The sequence below is a fragment of the Sceloporus occidentalis genome, unplaced genomic scaffold, assembly GCF_023333645.1.
Source record: "Sceloporus occidentalis isolate IW3139 unplaced genomic scaffold, rSceOcc1.0.p SCAF_6, whole genome shotgun sequence".
Classification (NCBI taxonomy): domain Eukaryota; kingdom Metazoa; phylum Chordata; class Lepidosauria; order Squamata; family Phrynosomatidae; genus Sceloporus; species Sceloporus occidentalis.
This window is the reverse complement of record NW_028316986.1, coordinates 71,724,957-71,747,561: the sequence shown is the minus strand read 5'-3', so window position 1 is coordinate 71,747,561 and position 22,605 is coordinate 71,724,957. Positions and strand designations below refer to the sequence as shown.

Here is a 22,605-nt window from a genome sequence, read left to right as displayed (position 1 = left end):
ATAGGCCCTCTCTTGTGTTATCAATCAAATGTATCCATGAGATGGTTGGACCAAGACAAAGTTGTCACCAAACATCTTAAAACATATGCAGACACATGGGGAAATAGTCTTTCAGATAGTCTAGACCCAAGTTATATAAACAAGTTTACTCTTTTATAGCAGAGCGCAATTCTCATCTTTGCCCTTTAATTTCCATCCAGCATTCAGCAGCACGCATCATTACATCTGCTCGCCAATTTGACCATGTTTCTCCTTTATTATCATCCCTTCACTGGCTCCCCTTTCCCTTCTGTATCCAGTATAAGCTTCTGTTATTAACTTTTAAAGCCCTGCCATGGGCTGGCCCCTCTTTATTTATCTGAACTTCTTTCTCTTTAAATTCCCACTTGTACTCTCCATTCTAGTAGTCAAGGTCTGCTGTCCCAGCCTAGGATCTCCACTGCCCTGTCCCAGATTCGTCCCTTTTCACTTGCTGCCCCTCACTCCTGGAACCTTCTTCTCCCACGAACATGAGTCATCACTTCATTGATGACTTTTAAATTTGAGTTGAAGACCACCCTGTTCAGGGAAGTGTTCCCAGGCACTGTGTGAATATTTAGCTGATATTTGATTAGATAGTAGATGTTGATGTTTTAATTGTTGCCTGTTTTTAACTAATTCTATTTTATATTACTACATACTGTTTATATGTATTTTGTAGATTGTATGTCATTGGCAGGTTTTATATTTTTATTGATTTGATTATCTGTATGTACAGCACTGTGTACATTTACAGCACTATAGAAATAAACTATAATAATAATAATAATAATAATAATAATAATAATAATAATAATACAAAGCCATGTCTCTTCTTACCTGATAATAGGTGGTTCCAGGCTTTATCCCCAGTTTTAAGAGGTAACTGAAAGGGAGAACATTCATTTAGCAACAAAAAGATGGATCCGTTCATTACATACAGTGTCAATAATTACTGTACTGAGAAAGCAGGAAAAGGTTGGACAGAAAAAAATGTATGTAACCAGAAAAAGCAGTTTCTCTCAACTACATGTCCTCAGTAAAACCATGCTGCACACATTACTTCTATTATTGGTTTGCCCTAACAAGCTGTTACACAGTGTGTGCATGTAAGATAGAGGTCAGTATTCACGGATCCTTAAGACACTCTGCCATGGACAGGTTTTGTATCATAATAGTTAAGTTCTACTTCCCATCAGCAATGCTGGCCTACCATGCAATAGAGAATGTCACATCAGGGGAATTCATTAACTTTTCATCTTAACTGTATTTATAGAACTTTGAATAATTATTAATTATTATTATTAATAATAATAATGACAGCTATTATTAAATCAGTTATATAGGTCAGTGATCTTCAAACTATGTTCTAGGAAATGCTAAGGCTCCTTGGCAGCTTATCATGAGCTCCTTAATGAGAAGGTCAGTAACAGAAGACACGGATCTATAACAGTTTGCTTGCTTACTTCTACTGTTTCTCATATGTAGCTAGAGAACAGTATTGGGCACATGTGAGCTACACTCTTAGCCTGTGTGGTACAATGATGAGATGTCAAGGAATGTAGCTTGTACCCATGTGAACCAACTATATTCAAAGCAAACTGCTCCTCTATGTATTTTCATATTTGCTTGAACTCCAACATTTACCTTATTTATTTTATATGCCTTGTTTAAATGCCTTTTTATTTATGACAGCTGCTTTGAGGAATTATATTATTAACCTATCATAACTTGCAGGGTGTGTGTGTGTGTGTGTGTGTGTGTGTGTGTGTGTGTGTTCATAAGGCTACTTAGGGTCAAAACACACTGCAGGAATAATCCAGTTTGAGCCCGCTTTAATTGGCCTGGCTCAGTGTGAGGGAATCCTGAGAACTGTAGTTTATTGTGGCACCAGAGCTCTCTGAAAGAGAAGGCTAAATGTCTCAGAAAACTACAGTTTCCCTAAAATTGGGTCAGGGCAGTTAAAGTGGTCTCAAGATGGATTATTTCTGGAATATTCTGTGGTATATTTTAACCACAGAATGCCTGCATGTTGCAGAAACCTCAGAATTTACATCACCTGTTAAGGTCAAGATTTTTATAGAGTTCCAGTGCTTTACTGAAGTACTTTTTTTCAGAATTAAGAGATTCCAGCTCAGCTGCACAAGTTCCATGTTTTTCCCACTCATGTTTCCTACACAAAGAAAACAATACAAAGTTACTGTACATCTTTAAGCAGAGGTGTGTCCAGAGAAAATTATGCAACATAAAATTGCAGAAGAAAATCTTAAACATGTGCCCAGTTAAGCCTCCAACATTTTTAACTTTAAAAGATTTTGCTCTCCATATCCTCCAACAGTAATCAAATCTCAGGAGCAATTATTTCTTTTCCAGAAGTGCATTTTCCAGAAGGCATTTTCAGAAGTGCACTTTCTAACAGAAGTGTGTGTGTGGGGGGGGGGGGGGGGGAGGTGTTTCTCTAATATCAGTGTGGGGGCATGATTTTGCATAATGTAGCATTTCTATTTTAATGTTGTTTTTGAAATATGAACAAGTAAAACATCTATATAAAAATAATATCAGCATCATCTATTAATATGACTACCCATTAAAACTACAGAATCTCTATGCCCAAGAGTTATTGGTGTGCTTTTGTACCCATGGCCAGATATATGTGGCCTTTCTTCCCCTTCTGCTGCAGCCTTTTTCTGCTCCAGAGGATTTTCCAGCCCTCTCTAGTTGTTTTACATGATGTCTTGATAGATTGTTGATTCCAGAAGTGGAATCCAGTACAAGTACACCACTGTTCAATGAGTACAGATTAACATATGTCTCAATAAAATTAAAATTAAAATCTTGAAAGGCTTTAAAAAAGAGCAAAACAAAGATACAAGAAATAGAATATTGTCTTGGAATTGATGGCTAAGTTTAATAAAAAAAATGGATGGAATTAATGTTTCTGAAGCTCTCTTCTCAAAAGCAGTCCCCTAAGAACACTCTCTGGGGGCTCCTGAACCCTCCTGTGATGGGTTGTGGGGTCTGCTACAGGGGAGAGGGAAAATTGTTCAGATTCAGGAACCCCTCCAGCTTATCTGGAGTTTCTTCCTCCTCCAGCAATGCTATGTCCCATCCCATGTATTCAAGGTCTTTGACCCTCTACTGAAGATTCCCTGTGAGATGTAATGAGTCTAGGCAGGAAGAGGGGCACAGGGAACCTTCTTTTGTTTCCTTCTTATGCTAGGATCTAAGCCTTACAGTTTACATATATCAAATTACTGGAACTGTGGGTTTTCATACTTTTCCCCATGATGGCAATCACTCAAAACATGTTCAGATCTTCTGATATTTGGTGAGAAAACATTTTCTGTGTTAATGGACTATACTTGATAGGACTGGATTCATACTGCTACCATCTCCAGTCTGACAGGTACCTGTTAGTACAGCTTCAGAAAAAAGCTTGCCAAGTGTAGAGCTGCAGCATTTCTGTCTTTTCTATGGAAACTATGGAAACCACAAACCCTGAACACTCTAATGTAACAACAAAAACAATCTTTGCTTTCATTAGTGAATTGAAAAAAAAGCCATCTCATTCTTGCTCCTAGCAGATTTCCATTTGTTACATATCAATGTCACCCGCTTGACTACATCACGAAATGACAAAGGTTAATTGCTAGATTCCCTCCTTCAGTGAGCATCACCAGTACTGAAGCTCTGTGTAGATTTTTCTTCCTTTCAAGGTCGCAGAATTAGAGAAACAGGAAAAACTATGGTAAAGAAGAAAAGGGCTAGGAGTCTGTGTGTTCAGTCTTCAAAGAATGTTTTTAAAAGTGTGCCCAGAGGCAGTTAAAGCACTGAGTGAAACTCAGAGCACATTATAATGAATTGCATGATTTATTCTCTATCTCTCTTCGATTTTTTAAATGACTGTACTCACATTTTAAAGCTATGCTATCTAAATAGAAAGATAGAAACATGGCAATTCATTATGGAATTGTACATATGCACATCATGGTTGTGCTGCTGACACTATGCTCCAAATCTGCCCATCATGTCAAAGTGGTAGCTTCCAACTCAAATCTCCTCAAAACATCTAATAAATGGCAACATATGACATAACATGAAATCATTAAATAGGCTAAACAAAACTGTGTATTGATGCAATCAAAGAATTGCTTCACTAAGTGTCCAGATAGTTTAGATTAGACTGAGACATTCAATCAGACATATTTGTCCAAGTACAGTCGGCCCTCTATATCCGCAGACTTTTTTTCTTATCCACAGATTCAACTACTTATGACTCAAAAATTCATAAACAAATAAACTAATAAATTATAAAAGCAAATTTTGCCATTTTATATAATCTCTGAGCCAGCTGTCGTAATAGTTACGATAAATCAGAAATGACTTGAAGGCATAAATAACAACACACCATTTTATTATGCATTGTATTTAATGGGTCTTGACCTTCCATGGATTTTGGTAGCCACAAGGGCCTCTGCAACCAAACCTCAATACCAAAGGTTCACCATATTAGCTTCATGTTTTAGAAATATGAACACAGAGACCATTACTGTGGACAAAGGATTGCTTTCAGTAATAATTATACCTGATGCTATTCTAGATCTAGAACAAGGAATAAACCTTGTTCTCCAAATATAACATTATGTGTGCCAGAAATATAAAACTGTTTGAGAATGTCAGTAAATGAAAACATTAGCAAGTAATCAAGTATATTAATTCCTCCAAGGAATTTAAAATGTCAACAAGCTTAAAATTCCAATGAGTATTTTGTGTAAGAAAGAGACAATAAACTTGAGAAGGCCTATTTCTACAAGCTACTCTGTATCATTTCCACACTGCTCCACTACGTACCTAGTTTTTTTCACTTTAAAAACGCAGTTCAAAATACATATTTTTGTATAGCTACCAACATGTGTAAAAGTTGCACAACTTACCAGAAATAGGTGTGATTTGGATGAAGAACATCTGGCCAATATTGCTTCATATCTTCCATGACATCCTAGCAATAACAATAAAAAAGATCCTATAGAACCAAAAGGGAAGACTAGACATTTGAACCAATATAAACACACAGGCCAGGGCTGCATCAAGTTTCCAGAATATGTGATATGGTGCAAGGATATTAGTAAAAGGTAAAAGTAAAGGTTTCCCTTTGACATGATTTGTCTAGTTGTGTCCAACTGTAGGGGGGCAGTGCTCGGTACTAAGCTGAGGGAGACAGCATTGTCGAAGATGACTCCACAGTCATGTGGCCAGCAAGACAAAATGCTGAGGTGCAGGAAACATTGTTACCTTCCTACCAAAGTGGTACCTATTTATCTACTTGCACTTTTACATGTTTTCAAACTGCTAGGTTGGCAGAAGCTGGGACTAGTGATGGGAGCTCACTCTGTCACATGGCACATGGGTCTTCAACTGCCTATCTGCTAACCTTGCGGTTGTCAGAGTTAGCATCTTAACCACTAAACCACTGCGTCCCTTAAGGACATGTATGGTAACATCTTATTCAAACCTGTGGAGCAGAACAGTCAAGCTTTGAGCATTGACTGTAAGACCAAAGAAATAAATCTGGTGTTACATTAGCTTACGCTGGTATCACCAGCTTTAGACTACTCTACAGTCCCTTAGGATAGAGCTCATCATTTATATATTTATGATGTTCTTAAATGATTTTGTATTTGGTATTGTTTTTGACCATAAGCTACTTTGTATTTACATTCAATAAAGGAAATTGTGACATAGATTATTAAAACTTTTTAAAAAACTGAATGCTATGTTGAGTAACTATAACTAAAGGGCAGCATGGATTTTTTTAAAAGCAAGTCAATCAGATCAATGAACACAAAAACATAGAATCTCCTGAAACTGCAGGGCACAGGAGATGATGATACACATTTGGCTTCAATAAAATGAGGAGCAAGACAGGGCAATAAAGAAAGAGTGGGGAATCTTTGCTCCTTCAGAGGCTAAATAATAAGCCTTTATTATTGGCCATGCTGAGTAGGGCTAATAGTAGCTGCAGGCTAAAACATTTGCAGGGTCAAATGCTCTCCATTCCTGCTGTTAAGTATTGTATTATTTCTCCGCTAACTTTATTCTACCTATTCCTGGAGCACAACAGTGTTCTTTGTTGCAATATCCCTAGATGAGTAGGAAAGCTGCATTCTTCCAGCAGTCAGAATGCTCTTTTTGCCTGATGAAATTGTTTGGGAAGTCAGAAGGCAGATGAACTGAGAGGAGCAAAGCAACAGATAGCTGGAAGAGGCCAGCTGTCTGCCATCTTGATGGTTTCTGCAAGAAAAGTAATGTAGCAGCAAAAACAGAAGCATACTGAAGGTTTGTGAATGCATCCCTGCTCCCATAACCTCAGAGATAACCTTTGGCAATGCAATAAAAGCAAGGCTACCCTTGTTGTCTAATCAAAGAAAGCACATAAGTACTTCCTTTTTTAAAAATTGGTCCTTATAATTGGGTATAACAAAAGTAATTACACAATACAAAGGTAATGACACAACTGCTTATGTCAACAAGTTATGAATTCTGTCAGAATTGGCTGCGATTACATGTAGGAATGTATTAATAGTATGTTTCATGTTATGTCTTTTATGTTTTATATTTTATGTATATGAATAGAATAGAATTTACCTTCATCCTTATGACCAAATGAGAATTCCTTCTGGCTTTAAATGGTTTAGTACTGTGGTGTTGGTTATTTTAATCATTCTATCTCTATTTTAAGAAATATTTTGCTATCTACTATAATGCTTCATTTATTCTTTTTTATAATTGTGATTAAATTTTTGCTGTATGCTGAAAACTGCCCTGACAATCTTGTTCTTAGGCAGCCTGGAAATAGAAAGGTAAACCAATTGTCCTCTGGATTATGCCCATGCCCATTACACTCATGAATAAAGCCACCTGCATAACTGACTGAACTCTTTTGAGAACACTGAAAGCTGCCTTATACCATTTCAAATTATTTGTGTGTCCACTACTGTCTCACAGTGGCTCTCTACCATTTCATGCAGAGATCTTTCCACTCACATGTTCCCTGAGCCTTTTAATTAGAGATGCTAGGGAGTGAACCTGAAATCTATTGCCTGCAAACCAATCACTCTCTTAGAATCATAGAGTTTGAAGGGGTCTCATGGGCCATCATATCCAACTCTTGTTCAGTATAAGCCATTGTCTTTCCCTGGGCTACTGTCCCTCATTTCCATGGAAATGACGGAATAATTTTGAGAAATATTTCAAGATCTCCTTGGGCTGGCTTTTGACTCCAAGATTTCAAATACATCCAGATGTATTTTTGTATCATTTGTTTGCATTAAATAAATATGTTTGCAATAAGAACCACCAGCATATAATGCCATTTTAATAAAAATAAAATGCTTTGTGTGCTGTGTATCCCAAATCCCTGGAATGGAACAAGCCAGAAAATCTGTTTGAAAAACTGTTATCTATCTCATGTAACTATTAGTAGACCTTGAAAAATATGGTACATAGAAAAATCAAATTTACTCATGTTTAGAACCTACAGTTTGATTCATACCTTAAGCTCAGATATATTGAAGTGCCAAGTTCTATTACACTCTTCCTCTTTATCTGGCCTATGGAAGAACAAGAACAAAATGTTCCAATAAATTAAATCTCACACTGGTAGGCAGCATACAACAGTTTCTTGCCTTCAAAAAATATAACAATTCCACAAATATTTTACTTATGATTTGTTATTGCGCTTTACTGTCCAAAAGAAAATTCAAACTGATTAATGAATTTTTAAAAATGATCAAAGCATCCAACTTGAAAACTATCAACATCAACACTGTTAGTGGAATAATTATCATTTTCCCCTTCCAAATAGCTGTGTATTAAAATCAGTTCAACTAGGCTCTTCCAAAAGCGTGCTTAAAAAAACCCCAAATCTTACCAAGAGTGGAATGAAAACCTGAAAATCAGCCTCAATACGCTAATGACACCAGATCATATTTCATAGAATCATAGAATCGTAGAGTTGGAAGAGACCACTAGGGCCATCCAGTCTAACCCCCTGCCATGCAGGAAATCCAAATCAAAGCATCCCTGACAGATGGCCATCCAGCCTCTGTTTAAAGACCTCCAAGGAAGGAGACTCTATCACCTTCCGAGGAAGTGCATTCCACTGTCGAACAGCCCTTACTGTCAGGAAGTTCCTCCTAATGTTCAGGTGGAATCTGTTTTCCTGTAGCTTGCATCCATTGTTCCGGGTCCTGTTCTCTGGAGCAGCAGAAAACAAGCTAGCTCCCTCCTCAATATGACATCCTTTCAAATATTTAAACAGGGCTATCATATCACCTCTTAACCTTCTTTTCTCCAGGCTAAACATCCCCAGCTCCCTAAGTCGTTCCTCATAGGGCATGGTTTCCAGACCCTTCACCATTTTTGTCGCCCTCCTTTGGACACGCTCCAGTTTCTCAATGTCCTTTCTGAATTGTGGCGCCCAGAACTGGACACAATATTCTAGGTGGGGCCTGACCAAAGCAGAATACAGTGGCACTATTACTGCTCTTGATCTAGACACTATACTTCTATTGATGCAGCCTAAAATAGCATTGGCCTTTTTAGCTGCCGCATCACACTGTTGACTCATGTTCAACTTGTGGTCTACTTGGACTCCTAGATCCCTTTCACACGTAGTTTCATTCAGCCAGGTGTCACCCATCCTATATCTGTGCATTTTATTTTTCCGCCCTAAGTGCAATACCTTACATTTCTCTGTGTTGAATTTCATTTTGTTAGCTTTGGCCCAGCTTTCTAGTCTATTCAGGTCCTTTTGAATCTTGATCCTGTCCTCTGGGGTATTAGCTATTCCCCCTAATTTGGTGTCATCTGCAAATTTGATAAGTATGCTCCCAATTCTGTCATCCAGGTCATTGATAAAGATGTTGAATAGCACTGGGCCCAGGACAGAGCCCTGTGGGACCCCACTGGTCACTTCTCTCCAGGATGAAAAGGAGCCATTGTTGAGCACCCTCTGGGTTCGGCCGGTCAACCAATTACAGATCCATTTAACAGTTCCTTTGTCTAGCCCACATTTTACAAGCTTGTTTGCAAGAATGTCATGGGAAACCTTGTCAAAGGCCTTACTGAAATCAAGATATATTATATCCACAGCATTCCCTTCATCTACCAAGCTGGTAATTTTATCAAAGAAAGAGATTAGATTTGTCTGGCATGACTTGTTTCTCTGAAACCCATGTTGACTTTTTGTGATTATGGCATTGCCTTCTAGATGTTCACAGACTCTCTGTTTAATGATCTGCTCCAGAATCTTTCCTAGAACTGATGTCAGACTAACTGGACGATAATTGTTGGGATCCTCTTTTTTCCCCTTTTTGAAGATGGGGACAACGTTTGCCCTTCGCCAGTCTGCTGGGATCTCTCCTGTTCTCCAGGAGTTTTCAAATATGATTGCCAATGGCTCCGATATTACTTTTGCCAGTTCTTTTAATACCCTTGGATGGAGTTCATCTGGTCCCGGAGACTTAAATTCATTTAGATTAACAAGGTGTTCCTCTACTATCTCTTTACTTATTCTGTGCTGAAATGCCCCTATTCTGTCCTCTGCTCCATTATCCTCAGGTTGAGCACCCTTTTCCTTTTCTGAGAAGACTGAGGCAAAGAAGGTGTTGAGTAATTCTGCCTTTTCTCTATCTCCTGTTAGCATTTTGCCATCTTCTCCACGCAGTGGCCCTACCGTTTCCTTCTTCTTCCTCTTGCTGCGGACATATCCATAAAAGCCCTTTTTATTGTTCTTAACCTCTCTAGCAAGCCTGAGTTCATTCTGCGCTTTAGCTTTTCTGACTTTACCCCTACACATGCCTGCTATTTCTTTGAATTCCTTTTTCGTGATTTCCCCCTTTTTCCATTTCTTATACATGTTCCGTTTCAAACTTAGCTCGGTTGAAAGTTCCTTAGTCATCCATCCTGGTTTCTTGAGACACCTCCCGTTTTTCTTTCTCACTGGAACTGTTTGAAATTGTGCCTTCAGTATCTCCCTTTTGAGAAAGTCCCATCCGTCCTGAACTCCTTTATCTTTTAGTATTTCTGACCATGGAATCGCCCTCAATACTTCTCTAAGTTTACTGAAATCCGCTCTCCTAAAGTCTAGGATGCGTGTCTGACTCTGCCTGGCTTCTCCCTTCCACTGTATTACAAACTCCAGGAGAACATGGTCACTTCCACCTAATGATCCCACCACTTGCACCCCATTAACCAAGTCATCCTTGTTGGTTAGGATCAGATCTAAAATAGCCGACCCCCTTGTTGCCTCTTCCACCTTTTGGACCATGAAATTGTCTTCCAGGCAAGTGAGGAATTTGCTAGACCTTGAGGATTTTGCTGAGTTTGACTTCCAGCAAATATCAGGATAGTTGAAGTCGCCCATCACTACTACATCTCTCTTATCTGACTGTGTGGTCATCTGTTCTAGAAAGGCATCATCCAATTCCTCAGTCTGACTTGGGGGTCTGTAGTAGACTCCCACCGTAACATCCTTGTTGTTTCCCTCCCCTTTGATTCTTATCCAGATGCTCTCCACCTGGCTTCCATGATTGATGTCCAGGATCTCTTCACTGGTGTAAATATCTCTGACATATAGTGCTATTCCTCCTCCTTTCCTGTTTGGCCTATTTCTCTTAATAAGGTTATACCCCTCTATTTCCACATTCCAATCATGAGACTCATTCCACCAGATTTCAGTCTTAACTTAACCATACTACTAATTTCCACATTGAATTAGGGTTTACAAATAGTGTTGCAGAATTATCAGAACCTCAAATAATTGATAAAGAGGGTTATATTCTAATTTAGGTCCAAAACAGATGGGCAGACAGGGGCAGCTTCCAGTCTTTTACACAATTCACGCTCCCAGAGTGCCTGGAAGCCACCCCGGGGCTGTGGTGGGGCCACCTAAGGTGGCCCAAAGCCAGTCCCAAAGGGAGCAGATCTTTTCCGCTTATATTTGAGGTCACGGGAGGAGGCACCTGTGGGGCCACGGTGTGCGTCCACTGTGGCCCCAGGGCGATCAGGCTCGGAGTGGTTTCTAGCCACTCCTTCCTGCCTGTCTGCTTCTCCGCTTAGTTAATACAAATTCAGCTGGGATTATTATTAAAAATTCTGATTGAAAACATTACATTCTATACTAGAAGCAGGATTCTTTTTAAGCCTTTATAAAGTTCCAAGTCAATATGTTTGCTAAAAATGTTTGCTGGAAGATAGTACGTTAGCACAGTTTTAGCTTCCTTCCATTTTTTTTTCAAGAGGAGGAATAAAAATACAAAACATGAGCAACAACACAAAGTTCTTAAAACCACCCACACAACATATTATTAAAACAAATAGTTGAGAAATTTCTCTAAAGTTTCAAATGCCTTTCAGGATCCAAAACCACGTGCCAACATCTCTTATTTCATCTTTTAACATAACAAGTCATGTCATTTTTTATAAAAGACAAAGCTGAATGACAGTGTGAAGAAATGAGTGGCAAACCATTTCTTTCAGCCATGAGATGTTTATCCATTCTTGCATTTTTAAACAGAGGCAAAGACAGTGACAGCCAGTGAGTCTGTAGGTCTTGGTCCTCCAAGTATTTTGAACATCAGCTCCCAGAAGCCCCAGCCAGCTTGACCAACTGTCAGGAATTCTGGGAGGTGAAGCCCAAAACGTCTGGAAGACCAAAATTTGGGAACTACTGGTGTAAGAAATACTCTGGAGACTTAATCAAAATACTGTGATTATGCACAGCTCCTTGACTGCCCCATGAATTTCAAGATAGAGTGTTTAATAATCCAAATGGATAATATATATTAGTAACATTTTTCTCTAGTCCAAGGGGGAGCTATCAGCTTGGCCATACGTCATACACAGTCGCTGCACTAAATCATAAATTATTTAAGAGAAACAAATGGCATAAGTGTCACTAAAGCCACCACTGTTTCAAGCTGAATATCCAGTGGCCAAGACGCTAAGCATCCAGCCTGATCTCAGAAGAATTCTTATTGAGGGGCTACCACTACTTGGGGGGGGGATCTAACATTGCTTACGTAAATAATGAATAGTTTCCTTCCTTGTGGGTTTCTAAGACAAGACACTTCTCTAAAAATCTCGAAATGCAGGAGACATGTGAAAATCTGAAGGAACCTCTCTAGGTAATTTGGGACAAACTCTCAATTTCTAATGAAACGTGATAGAAATAAAGAATTTCAGTAGATCTGAAATTTTACCAGAGTCCATGGATAGTCCAGTACATTAGTGGATCTTTACAATCATTGGCATTCATCTAAAGAAAACAAATAAATTTATCACTCAAAGCCAGATTTTATGCTGAACAAAACCCAGTGTAAGTAACACAAACAGCCCAAAAACTCAGTAATGATGAAGTTACATTCCCAAAGGGAAAATACTATTTTATTGCCCTCAGTGGAACCACAACTTCTTGTATAGCAGACAGATAGATACTTGCATTTTTCAGTAACCATTTTGTAATGGAAAACGTTTGTGAAACTATTTTTGAAGGCCAGTGCCATTGTTAAATATGGTGCCAGATTTGCTTATTCAAAATATCCAGGGACTCATGAAAATAGGTGGGGTCCCAAGATAATCAAAGACAAAACAATCTATAAACTGGATTTCTGTATTTTGGGAGATATTACAACAAAGAGATAAATTAGTTTGTCAGCAAAGAAGAAGGAAAAGATGGTCATTTTTCATAATGTGAGAACTGAGTTTAAAATCTGAGTCGGAGAGCACTAGCTGCCTCAGTTTTGTACTCTTTGGCTTAGAGGCTGAACTCATGAGAATTCAAGTGCCCTTTACAAGGAGTATAAAACCCACTTGAAGTTAAACCAACACCACCCCTTGTTAATAGGAAGAGATAGGGGGTGGTTGTTTTTTCTTCCTTATAAAATATAATTTCAGGATGCTTCTACTGGAGTTATTCTTTGTCCATGAAGACTACAACCATCTTAATGAATGCAGATAAGATGCCTAAGTGACTTCAGAAACAACTTTCTTGGATGAACATGTTGCCTGATCTTTGAATTCCTGGCCAAATGTCCTTCCTGGCACCTCTTCAGGTGATTTCAGAAGATGTGTTGCTGGGCAGGGCCGGCTCATCCATACGGTGAACTAGGCAGCCTCCTAGGGCGGCAAAATTTAGGCTGGGGGGGGGTTATATTTTTTTTTGCGTAATTAAACAATATTAAAATGAAAACTCATTACAGCAAGTGATGTAAAAGCAAGCTATCGTATGACAGTTTCTTTGTATGTCTTTTCATGTCATTTTTATGTCATGTTTAGCTTTAACAAATGAAACAGCGAAAATCAAAGGGTGAAAATAATTATGAGGGGTGACAGAGGGTGCCAAAATATTTCTCACCTGGAGTGGCCAAACACCTAGAGCCAGCCCTGTTGCTGGGAGATTGTATTCCTGGCTTTGAGTGCCATTCTCTGTAGTCTTACCTTCAGCAGGATCTGCCTCATAGGGCACTGTCATCAGTAAATCACTTCTATGCATCTGGTCAAAGGTCTTCTAGTTGGATTCCCTACCTCGATTCGTTCCCTGCCCCACAGAACCTCTATGTAATCCCTCTGCAATGGATCTAATGCAATACCTGGAGTTCCACCCTCTGAAATCTGTTTTGCTTCCTCTGCTCAACTTTTCAGGCTGACTGAATGCCTAGGAACACATTAACCCAATCTATACTTAATGGAATATATAAAATGTCTCCATTCATGAAATGCAAAAGTATTACATGTCAGAGAGCCCGTAACAGTTGAACTAAATTGCCCAGTTATTTATCTTCTTGTGAAGCTGTATTTGACAAACACAAATAAGCAGCCTGCAGTCATGTACTGAGCAAGCAGTTTTCAACAGTCTAATCTTGTTCCCTTCCTTCCTAAGGGCACTGTATATAAGAGCAAAGCACATAACACCATATATTGGACAGCACAGCCAGTTTGTGATCAGGCAGACACATACTGCAGCTACCAATCTTCCTTCCTATCCAGAACAACATTCTTGATTTCCCAAACATATATTCTGGATCCACAATGTTTCCTAGTTGCTACTGATGATTGGAAGGTTGAAGGAGTGGCTGCTCAAGCACTGAAAATAGATACTTATAGATTTGCAGGATTTCAGATTTAGTTTGAACATTAGGAAAGCCTTCTCAGCTACAAGAACAACTCAACTAAATGTCAACATATGATAGCTGTCTTTAATTAAAAATAAATTATTTTTCTATAAAGAAAATCATTCTAGTAATATATTTTGAAATGAAATACAATACTAGGTTCCCAGATATAGCAATACAGCAAAACTGAACCATTTTTAGTTAAAATATATTAAAATATGCACTCTGTGTAAGTTTAATAGAAAAATACAATGGTTTGTAAATGAAACTGTGGTCTTATCTAGAGCAAAACTATTTTTTTTTCTAAAGGCTGACTGATATAGTAATGATAGCTAAAATTCATTTTATTCTGAGGTAATGTTCTTGATTTATAGCTGTGCTCTTATTTGTGCATCATTATTGGAACAGCTGTTTATTCTCGCTGTCTTGAGCTTCTTGAAGCCAACTCCATCCTTGATCCCTTCCAGTCTGGTTTCCTCCCAAGGCATTCCACAGAGACACCTCTCACTAAGATCTCCAATGACCTTTTACAGGCCAAGGCTAATGGCCTTTACTCTGTTCTCATCCTTCTTGATTTGTCTGCAGCCTTTGACACTGTTGATCACTGTCTTCTAGTTGATATACTCTCTGACCTTGGGTTCTCAGACTCTGTTCTCGACTGGTTTAGATCTTACTTGTCTGGCAGATCTTTTGCAGTGGTTGCAGGGGACCAGACTTCTTCTCCTGCTCCCTTATCTGTTGGAGTTCCTCAGGGCTCTGTTCTGGGTCCCCTTCTGTTCTCTCTCTACACACTGTCCTTAGGAAAACTCATTAGCTCTTTTGGCTTTTCCTACCATCTGTATGCCGATGACACCCAGTTCTATCTTTCCGCCCCTGACCTTTCTCCAAGGCTTGAACAGCAAGTTTCATCTTGCCTCACAGCTATCTCGCAGTGGATGTGCCATCGGCGTTTGAAGCTCAACATGTCCAAGACGGAGCTTCTTGTCTTTCCTCCTAAGCCTACCCTTCAACACTTCTTTTCTGTCTCTGTGGACAACATTTCTATTCAACCAGTCCAGCAAGCCCGCAGTCTTGGTTTTATCTTTGACTCTTCTCTGTCGTGTATCCCTCAGACCCAGACTACAGTCAAGGCTTGTCGATTCTTTTTGTACAATATTGCTAAAATCCGACCTTATCTCTCTGCCTCCACTGCCAAGATCCTGGTCCATGCCCTAGTGGTCTCACGACTTGATTACTGTAACGTCCTCCTGGCTGGGCTTCCTCTTTCTCACCTCCGTCCTTTAATCTCTGTCCAGCATTCAGCTGCACGCATTATCACTTCCACCCACTGCTCTGACCACATCTCTCCTATGTTGGCATCCCTTCACTGGCTCCCCCTCCCTTTTCACATTCAGTATTAAGCTCCTGCTGTCCACATTTAAAGCCCTCCATGGACTGGCCCCTCCCTACTTATCAGACCTTCTTTCTCCTCACCTTTCCACTCGGGCGCTCCGTTCTGGTAGTCAAGGTCTGCTGTCTCAGCCCAGGATTTCCTCTGCCCCATCCCGGATTCGCCCCTTTTCACTCGCTGCCCCTCACTCCTGGAACCTTCTTCCCCCACAAGCAAGAGCCATCACTTCTTTAACCAGCTTCAAAACGGAGTTGAAAACCATCCTGTTCAGGGCAGCGTTCCCAGGCATTGCATAATTGTCGCTTACTATTTGATGTTCTTTTGGTGCCTGTTTATCAAACCATTTCCTGTATTGCTATGTACTGTATATGTATTATCCTACTAGAGAGGCCCCTTCCCCACCACCACTCCCTTTGTGTCGTGTCTTTTTAGACTGTAAGCCTGAGGGCCGGGTATGTACAGCGCTGTATAAATTTACAGCGCTTTATAAATAAAGGTTAATAATAATAAAGTACACATTTTACTTTTAAAAAACACACAGCTGCACTTTTGTATAAGATACAATATTTCTATATAAATGGATTTGGAAATGTTGAACTGGAGGGCAATGCCAGGATAGTGAAAAGAGGAAGATTTCACATTGCTCTTCCCCAAATTTTGAGTAAATATGCTTTCATAATGCTTGGACAGAGCTTAGGATAAAGAAAAACCCACATAGCATTTCCTGGAGTGCACACTACCCATGACAAAATGTCTTCACTAGTTCTAAAATCTTCCATGCAAAGAAGCCCATGGACAAAAATGTATGCAGTGATGGGAATGAGCTCAGTACTGTAAATCAAATGGGGACAGTTTACATTCCAGGGCTAAAAGAAAACTTTAATGATGTTTTGCATGTAAAGGAATTAGAAAACAATTTGTTATCAGTGAGCAGATTAACAGACAGACTACATAGTCACATTTGAAAAGAATCTGTGTAAAATAACCTTGAATGGGGAACTGCGTGGTATAGGTTTGAAAAAGGATAAGCTTTATTTCCTGGAAGAAAATGTTGATAACTACAAGGTTGAGAATGCTAATAGTATTGATAATGTTCCGATGCACAAAGACTGCATACATGAGCTCCATAGAAAATTTGGCCATGCTAGTTTCAAGTGTTTAAAGAATTTAATAAGCATGTGTCCAGATTTAAAAGTAGCAGAATGCAAAAATCATTTAGACTGTACTGTTTGTAATCAAGTCAAGGTCAGAGCTTTTCCAGTAGCTAAGAAATCCAAAAGAATTGCTCAAAGACCATTTCAATTTGTACATGCTGATGTAGCCCAAGCTAATTGTTTGTCTTTAGGAGGAAGCAAATATTTCCTAGTAATTGTGGACAGATTTTCAAGGTATGCTTTTGTAAGGATATTGAAAAATAAGTCTGATGCTGGGCAAAGTTTGAAAGCATGGGTAAGAATGGTAGAAAGACAATTTGATAGCAGAGTTGGAACTATTGTTACAGATAGAGGTGGCGAATTTTTAAACAACCAGCTGTATAATTGGTTTCAGAAGGTGGGAATAAGGCATGAAACCACTAACCCTGCTTGTCCAAGTGAGGATGGTTTAGCAGAAAGAAAAATCCAGGACATTAAAAGGATTTCTGCTTGCTTGATGGCAGATGCCGGAGTAAACGACAGCTTTTGGGGTGAAGCTACTCTGACTGCCATACACATAAGCAACAGGTTGTATCATTCTGAGATTGAAGACATTCCCTACAGGGTCTTGTATGGGAGAGTGCCAAATTTCAAATATCTAAGAGTTTTTGGACAATATGCACATGTATACATACCTGCTTGTTTTAGGAGAAAAGGAGAACCAAAAAGCAAAAGGCTTATGTTTTTAGGATATTCAGGGAATAGCTATAAGTTTCATTTGGGAGGAAGAGAAGTGCAGTACTCCAGGTCTGCAAATTTTGAAAGACATGCTGGCTGGGACAAGCTGCATGCCAACAAGGAAGTGTTCTTGAGGTTAGGTAGCTCAAGTGAGCAGGAAGCACAGACTGAACCAACTTCAGGAAACGGAGGGGTTTCAGTCAAGCCAGAAGCCTCTACTAGCAGTAGTGGTAGTACCTCTGATGGGGAGACACAATCAAGACCAGTAACCACTAGAATGACAGAAGACAAGAGATTTAGCAGAAAGACAACAACTTCTAGTGCAGACAGTGATGAAGAGAGAGGCAGATCGACAGAATTCATACCCAGGCGTAGTCACAGAGTTAGGAAGTCACCAGATAGGTTTGTTGTAACACAGGCAAGAGCTTGTACAGTGGTAGAAGAGCCTGAGAGTTTTGAAGAGTTAGAAACCTTTTCTAGGGAAGAACAGGAAAGATGGTGTGATGCAATGGATAGTGAATTTAGTTGCTTGGTGAACAAAAATGTTTTTGAAGTTGTGGATAGACCCTTAGATAAGAAAGTGATTGGTTGTAAATGGGTGTATAAGAGAAAGGAAATGCCTGATGGAAGCATTAAGTACAAAGCTAGATTGGTAGCTAAGGGATTTGCACAACAGCAGTATGAGAATTTTGACAAGACTTATTCTCCAACAGCAAAGCCAGAAAGTTTGAGAATGGTTTTAGCTGTAGCAGCAAGGAGGAATTTAGTTGTTGAACATTTTGATTTTGAAACAGCTTATTTAAATGCAAATGTGGATGAAGAAATTTTTATGGAACAGCCACAAGGTTTTGAAGAGAATGGAAGTCAGAAAGTTTATAGGTTGAAGAAGGCAATGTATGGTTTAAAACAGAGTGCCAGAGCATGGAATTTGTGCATTAATGACGAGTTGGTTAAGCTAGGATACAAGAGAAGCGTGGCAGATGCTTGTGTTTATACAAAAGGAGACATAGTGCTGGTGATTTATGTGGATGACTTGTGTGTAGCAGCAAAGTCAAAACAGGAAATTGAAACAGTTAAGAGAGAATTGTCAGAAAAGTTTGTTTTAAAGGACTTAGGTTTGTTGAAATCTTATTTAGGCATTAATGTTGAATGGACACAAGAAGGACATTGTTTATTAAGTCAGAGAAAGAAGATTGAAAATTTGATAGAAAAGTGTGGATTACAGAGTGCTAAAATAGTTAGAGCTCCAATGACAACTGGTTTCGTATCTGAACCAACAACCAGAGATTTTGAGGACAAGACTTTTTCAGGAGCATCATAGGATCTCTACAATTCATTTCTTGCCACACTAGACCAGACATTTCGTATGCCATTAACGTTTTATCCAGAAGACTTTGTGATCCTAAAGTTGAGGATTGGACAGCTGTAAAACACTTATTAAGATATTTGAAAGGGACTTTAGACAAAAAGTTAATCATCAGAAGCAGTAATGCAGATTTAGATTGCTATGTAGACAGTTCGTTTGCTTCAGAATTAGGAGACAAGAAGTCAGTCACAGGAATGATCATCAAATATAGTGAAAGTCCAATAGTATGGAGAAGCAGAAAACAGACAAATGTAGCATTAAGCACATCTGAAGCAGAATTTGCAGCTTTGAACGAAATTGTGAACGAGGTACAATGGCTTGAACAATTGTTAAATGACTTAAACGAAAATTTCAGAGTACCAGTAGAAATTCAAGAAGATTCACAATCATGCATAGCGATGGCTGAAACAGAAAGTTTAAAGAACAGAACCAAATATGTGGGTGTAAGATACCAAAATGTAAGAGACATGGTTCAAAAAGGAGAAATAGAGTTGAGCTACATAGAAACACAAAATAACATAGCAGATTTGTTTACAAAAGCTTTAACGGTGGAAAAACATGAAAGGTTAACACAAATGGTTGGAATGACATTGTAAGCCACATACAATATTTTATTTCGGAGGGGATTGTTAAGGAAAAAGCAACATGGGATATACAGTGAAAGAAATAAAACTTGTATGTGAGAGTCAGGGTGACTCAGCAGAAGCAATTAAGAGCCACACAGGTGTAAAAGGTAATGGAATTAGCAAGTCCTAAATGCCAAGGACAGAAATGTAAAGTGGATAATTGAACACACCTGAGAATTGTTAAGTGATCAAGGCTGAGATGATGAAATCATTAATTGTGGGATGAACCAAGAGAACCAATGAGAGTGGATGTATACGCCCACTGGGTGGAAACAGACAACAGTGGGTGGTATTATCCAATGACTATAATAATGGCTATGAATCCCAATGTATTGTGTGGGTAGTAGTTGGGTAGTAGTAGATAGTTTTGGAGCTGTATATAGTAGAATAAAGTAGATCTTTTATATAAGACTACTGAGTTGTCTGGTGTCTTGAGTGAAGATACAAGAGCCAGCTGGATCCTGAAGAAGTGGGAAGACTTCTGTGGAAGCAAGAGTGAGAAGGCTTGGAGAGTTTGTCAGGGTCTTCAGCCTATTCTCTGTAACTCTGCTGCTTTAGAGCAAAGCTTTAACCACTGGCCAAAACTGGTCAGCGCCGGTGCGTAACAAGGTGGTGAGTTCGAGCCAGAGGTGAAGAGCTACAACTCCCATCATCCCTGACAATGCATTCATTAAGAACAACAACTTACCTTACATACAGTTACTGGCCAATGATGAACAAAGTAGAACTTATTCCATTTATGAGGGTGACCAAAACTGAAACATAAAATAAATATATTTTTTAGTATTTTTAAGTATGTTCAAAATGTAGAAAAGCATCAACTACTGAAGGGGTTTCTGAACTAGGATTCCTCAGAACCCTAGGTTTCTGCAAGAGGTCACTATTGAATCCATCAGAGATGGTGGCTGAATATTTTTTAGGCTTAGATATACTAATTTGTGTGCAAGGATTACTTGACACTTAATTTTTATTTCAAGGGTTCTTCCATTTAAAAAGGTTGGAAAAGGCTGATCTAATGACTTATGGTTAATAGCAAATAGTGGTTTCATTTTGTCTGTTTTTCAAATGTTAGGGCTTAATAGTTTTTTTGTGCATTTTTCTGGCTATGAACTCTTCTAGAACATGGCCTCATAACCTGAAAAACCCACAAAAAAACTATGGACGCTGGCTGGCTGTGAAAGCCTTCGACTTCACATTAGGACTTAAATTCAACAGACCTTATATATAGTAACATAACACTGCACTTTTTTTGGTACAAAGAATTTATAGTCTTTTCTAATTATCTATGTTAATTAGTTCCTTTCATTCAACAAGTGAGTTAGATTGCCAAATAGGAATCCGGCCAAAGAAAGTGCCAAAGGCCATTCTGATCAGAGGCATTTGCTGCACGTGATCTTAATAAATCTTAATTGTACTCTGTTACAACACTGCATAAAAATGAAGCAAAATTACACAACAATCTTACAGTATTTCATGACTTAGTTGATTGGTTAGCTGTCCTAATGTATACACAATAGAGGGGCTGTTATAAGCTTTTGCTTTCATAAATTCTACAATGAAAACTTTGAAGATATTATCAGGTGCATATAGAATCTCCCATGAGCACCAACATGTTTGCTGCACCATAGCTCTAAGCCACATTCATTCCATGTATTAGCAAAGAAGAAAACCTGAGATAGTACATCTTATGCACTGGCAAGAAACTACACTCATCCCTCCACATTTACGGCTTTGACTTTTGCAGATTTGATTATTCACAGACTTTATTAATATGTTCTCTCTAGCACTGTCTAAGTCTTCCAGTGCAACTCTATGGTCAACTTTAACCAAAAGGTGCATTAAAGGACCTAGAGATTCCCAGACAGAACACTCCACTAGGCATTTGTAGCTCCTCCAGTGCAATTCTATGCTCAGTGTCTGGCAGATGTTGACCATACAGTTGCAATGGAGGACATAGCGTTTCCTAGACAGGTGTTCTCTCAGGTAAAAACATAGCATTTTTATTATTTGTGGTTTTTTTCATACTCAAGGGGGTCCTGTGCCTCTAACCCCAGCAAATGTGGAGATGAGTGTACACTGCAACTGAGCAAAACATTTTGAAAAAGAACAAAAATGAAAATGATTGGAGAGAGAATGGTTGCCATGGTTAATTTAAAATACTTGATTATTTTCCTTCATCTTTGGAAAAAAAAGAAAGGTTGTCACAAACCTCCAAAATCCTGCAAAACCTTGAAGCAACTAAGGGATAAAAGTAATGTTCCCAGCATAAAAATGTGCTCTCTCTCTCTCTTTCATTTTAAAAACTATGTTAAGTCTACAGCCCACTTTTGGGATTTTTTCTTATGTAAACTTCTAAAACCAGAATAGCTAATACAGTTTAATTAAACTAGCAAGCCCTACTAATGAGCTTGTGATTTACACACACTTTTGTTTGAAGCAACAGGTTGAAAAATTAAAGCTGCACGTGCGCTGCAGACGTTGGTGCCATGCACTCCTGGCCACCGCCTCCACTTGAGATGGGTAGAGACGGGACCAGTAGGACTCCCAAAGTGCGAACTTGGTCCTTCAGGGGACGTGTGACCCCTGGTTGGCAAATCTCCATCCCTGGACCAGGGGTTCCTATCACAAGTACCTCCGTTTTCTCTGGATTCAACCTGAGTTCATTTTCCCTCATCCAGCCCATTACTGACTCCAGGCAGGCATTCAGAGGGGAGATGCCATCCGTGGTCACTGCAACAGTCGGGGACATAGAGAAATAGATTTGGGTGTCATCAGCATGGAGTGAAAGTGGTGGGATCCTTAGGTGGGAGTGATCATGTTCTCCTGGAGTTTGTTATACCATGGAAAGGAGAAGCCAGGCATAGTCAGACACACATTTTAGACTTTAGGAGAGCTGATTTTAGTAAACTCAGAGAAATACTGGGGGTGATCCCATGGTCAGGAATACTAAAAGAGAAGGGAGTTCAATTCTGTCTGGTTTCTTGAGACATCTCCCATTTTTCTTCCTCATTGGACTTGTTTGAAATTGTGCCTTCAGTAACTGAAGGCACAATTTCAAACAGTTCCAATGAGGAAGAAAAATGGGAGATGTCTCAAGAAACCAGACAGAATTGGGGGCATTCTTATCAAATTTGCAGATGACACCAAATTAGGAGGAGTA

At 39.1% G+C, this 22,605-nt stretch overlaps 1 protein-coding gene across 2 annotated transcripts in view; it reads right to left on the bottom strand.

The window, feature by feature from the left end:
• The window catches only part of RNASET2 (ribonuclease T2), a 38,782-nt gene that overhangs the window by 6,101 nt on the left and 10,076 nt on the right, over positions 1–22,605 (bottom strand). The window contains exons 1-7 of one of the 2 annotated variants that reach the window (XM_089530033.1): positions 22,078–22,149; positions 20,134–20,200; positions 12,282–12,337; positions 7,571–7,628; positions 4,953–5,017; positions 2,078–2,191; positions 859–904 (exon numbers count right to left, since the gene is read on the bottom strand). In XM_089530033.1, the coding sequence (XP_089386159.1) occupies positions 859–904; positions 2,078–2,191; positions 4,953–5,017; positions 7,571–7,628; positions 12,282–12,337 (339 nt within the window). In that variant the 5' untranslated portion in view covers positions 20,134–20,200; positions 22,078–22,149. Of the gene's footprint in view, positions 1–858; positions 905–2,077; positions 2,192–4,952; positions 5,018–7,570; positions 7,629–12,281; positions 12,338–20,133; positions 20,201–22,077; positions 22,150–22,605 lie in introns of those variants that run through there. The other variant, XM_089530032.1, reaches the window with a different exon arrangement.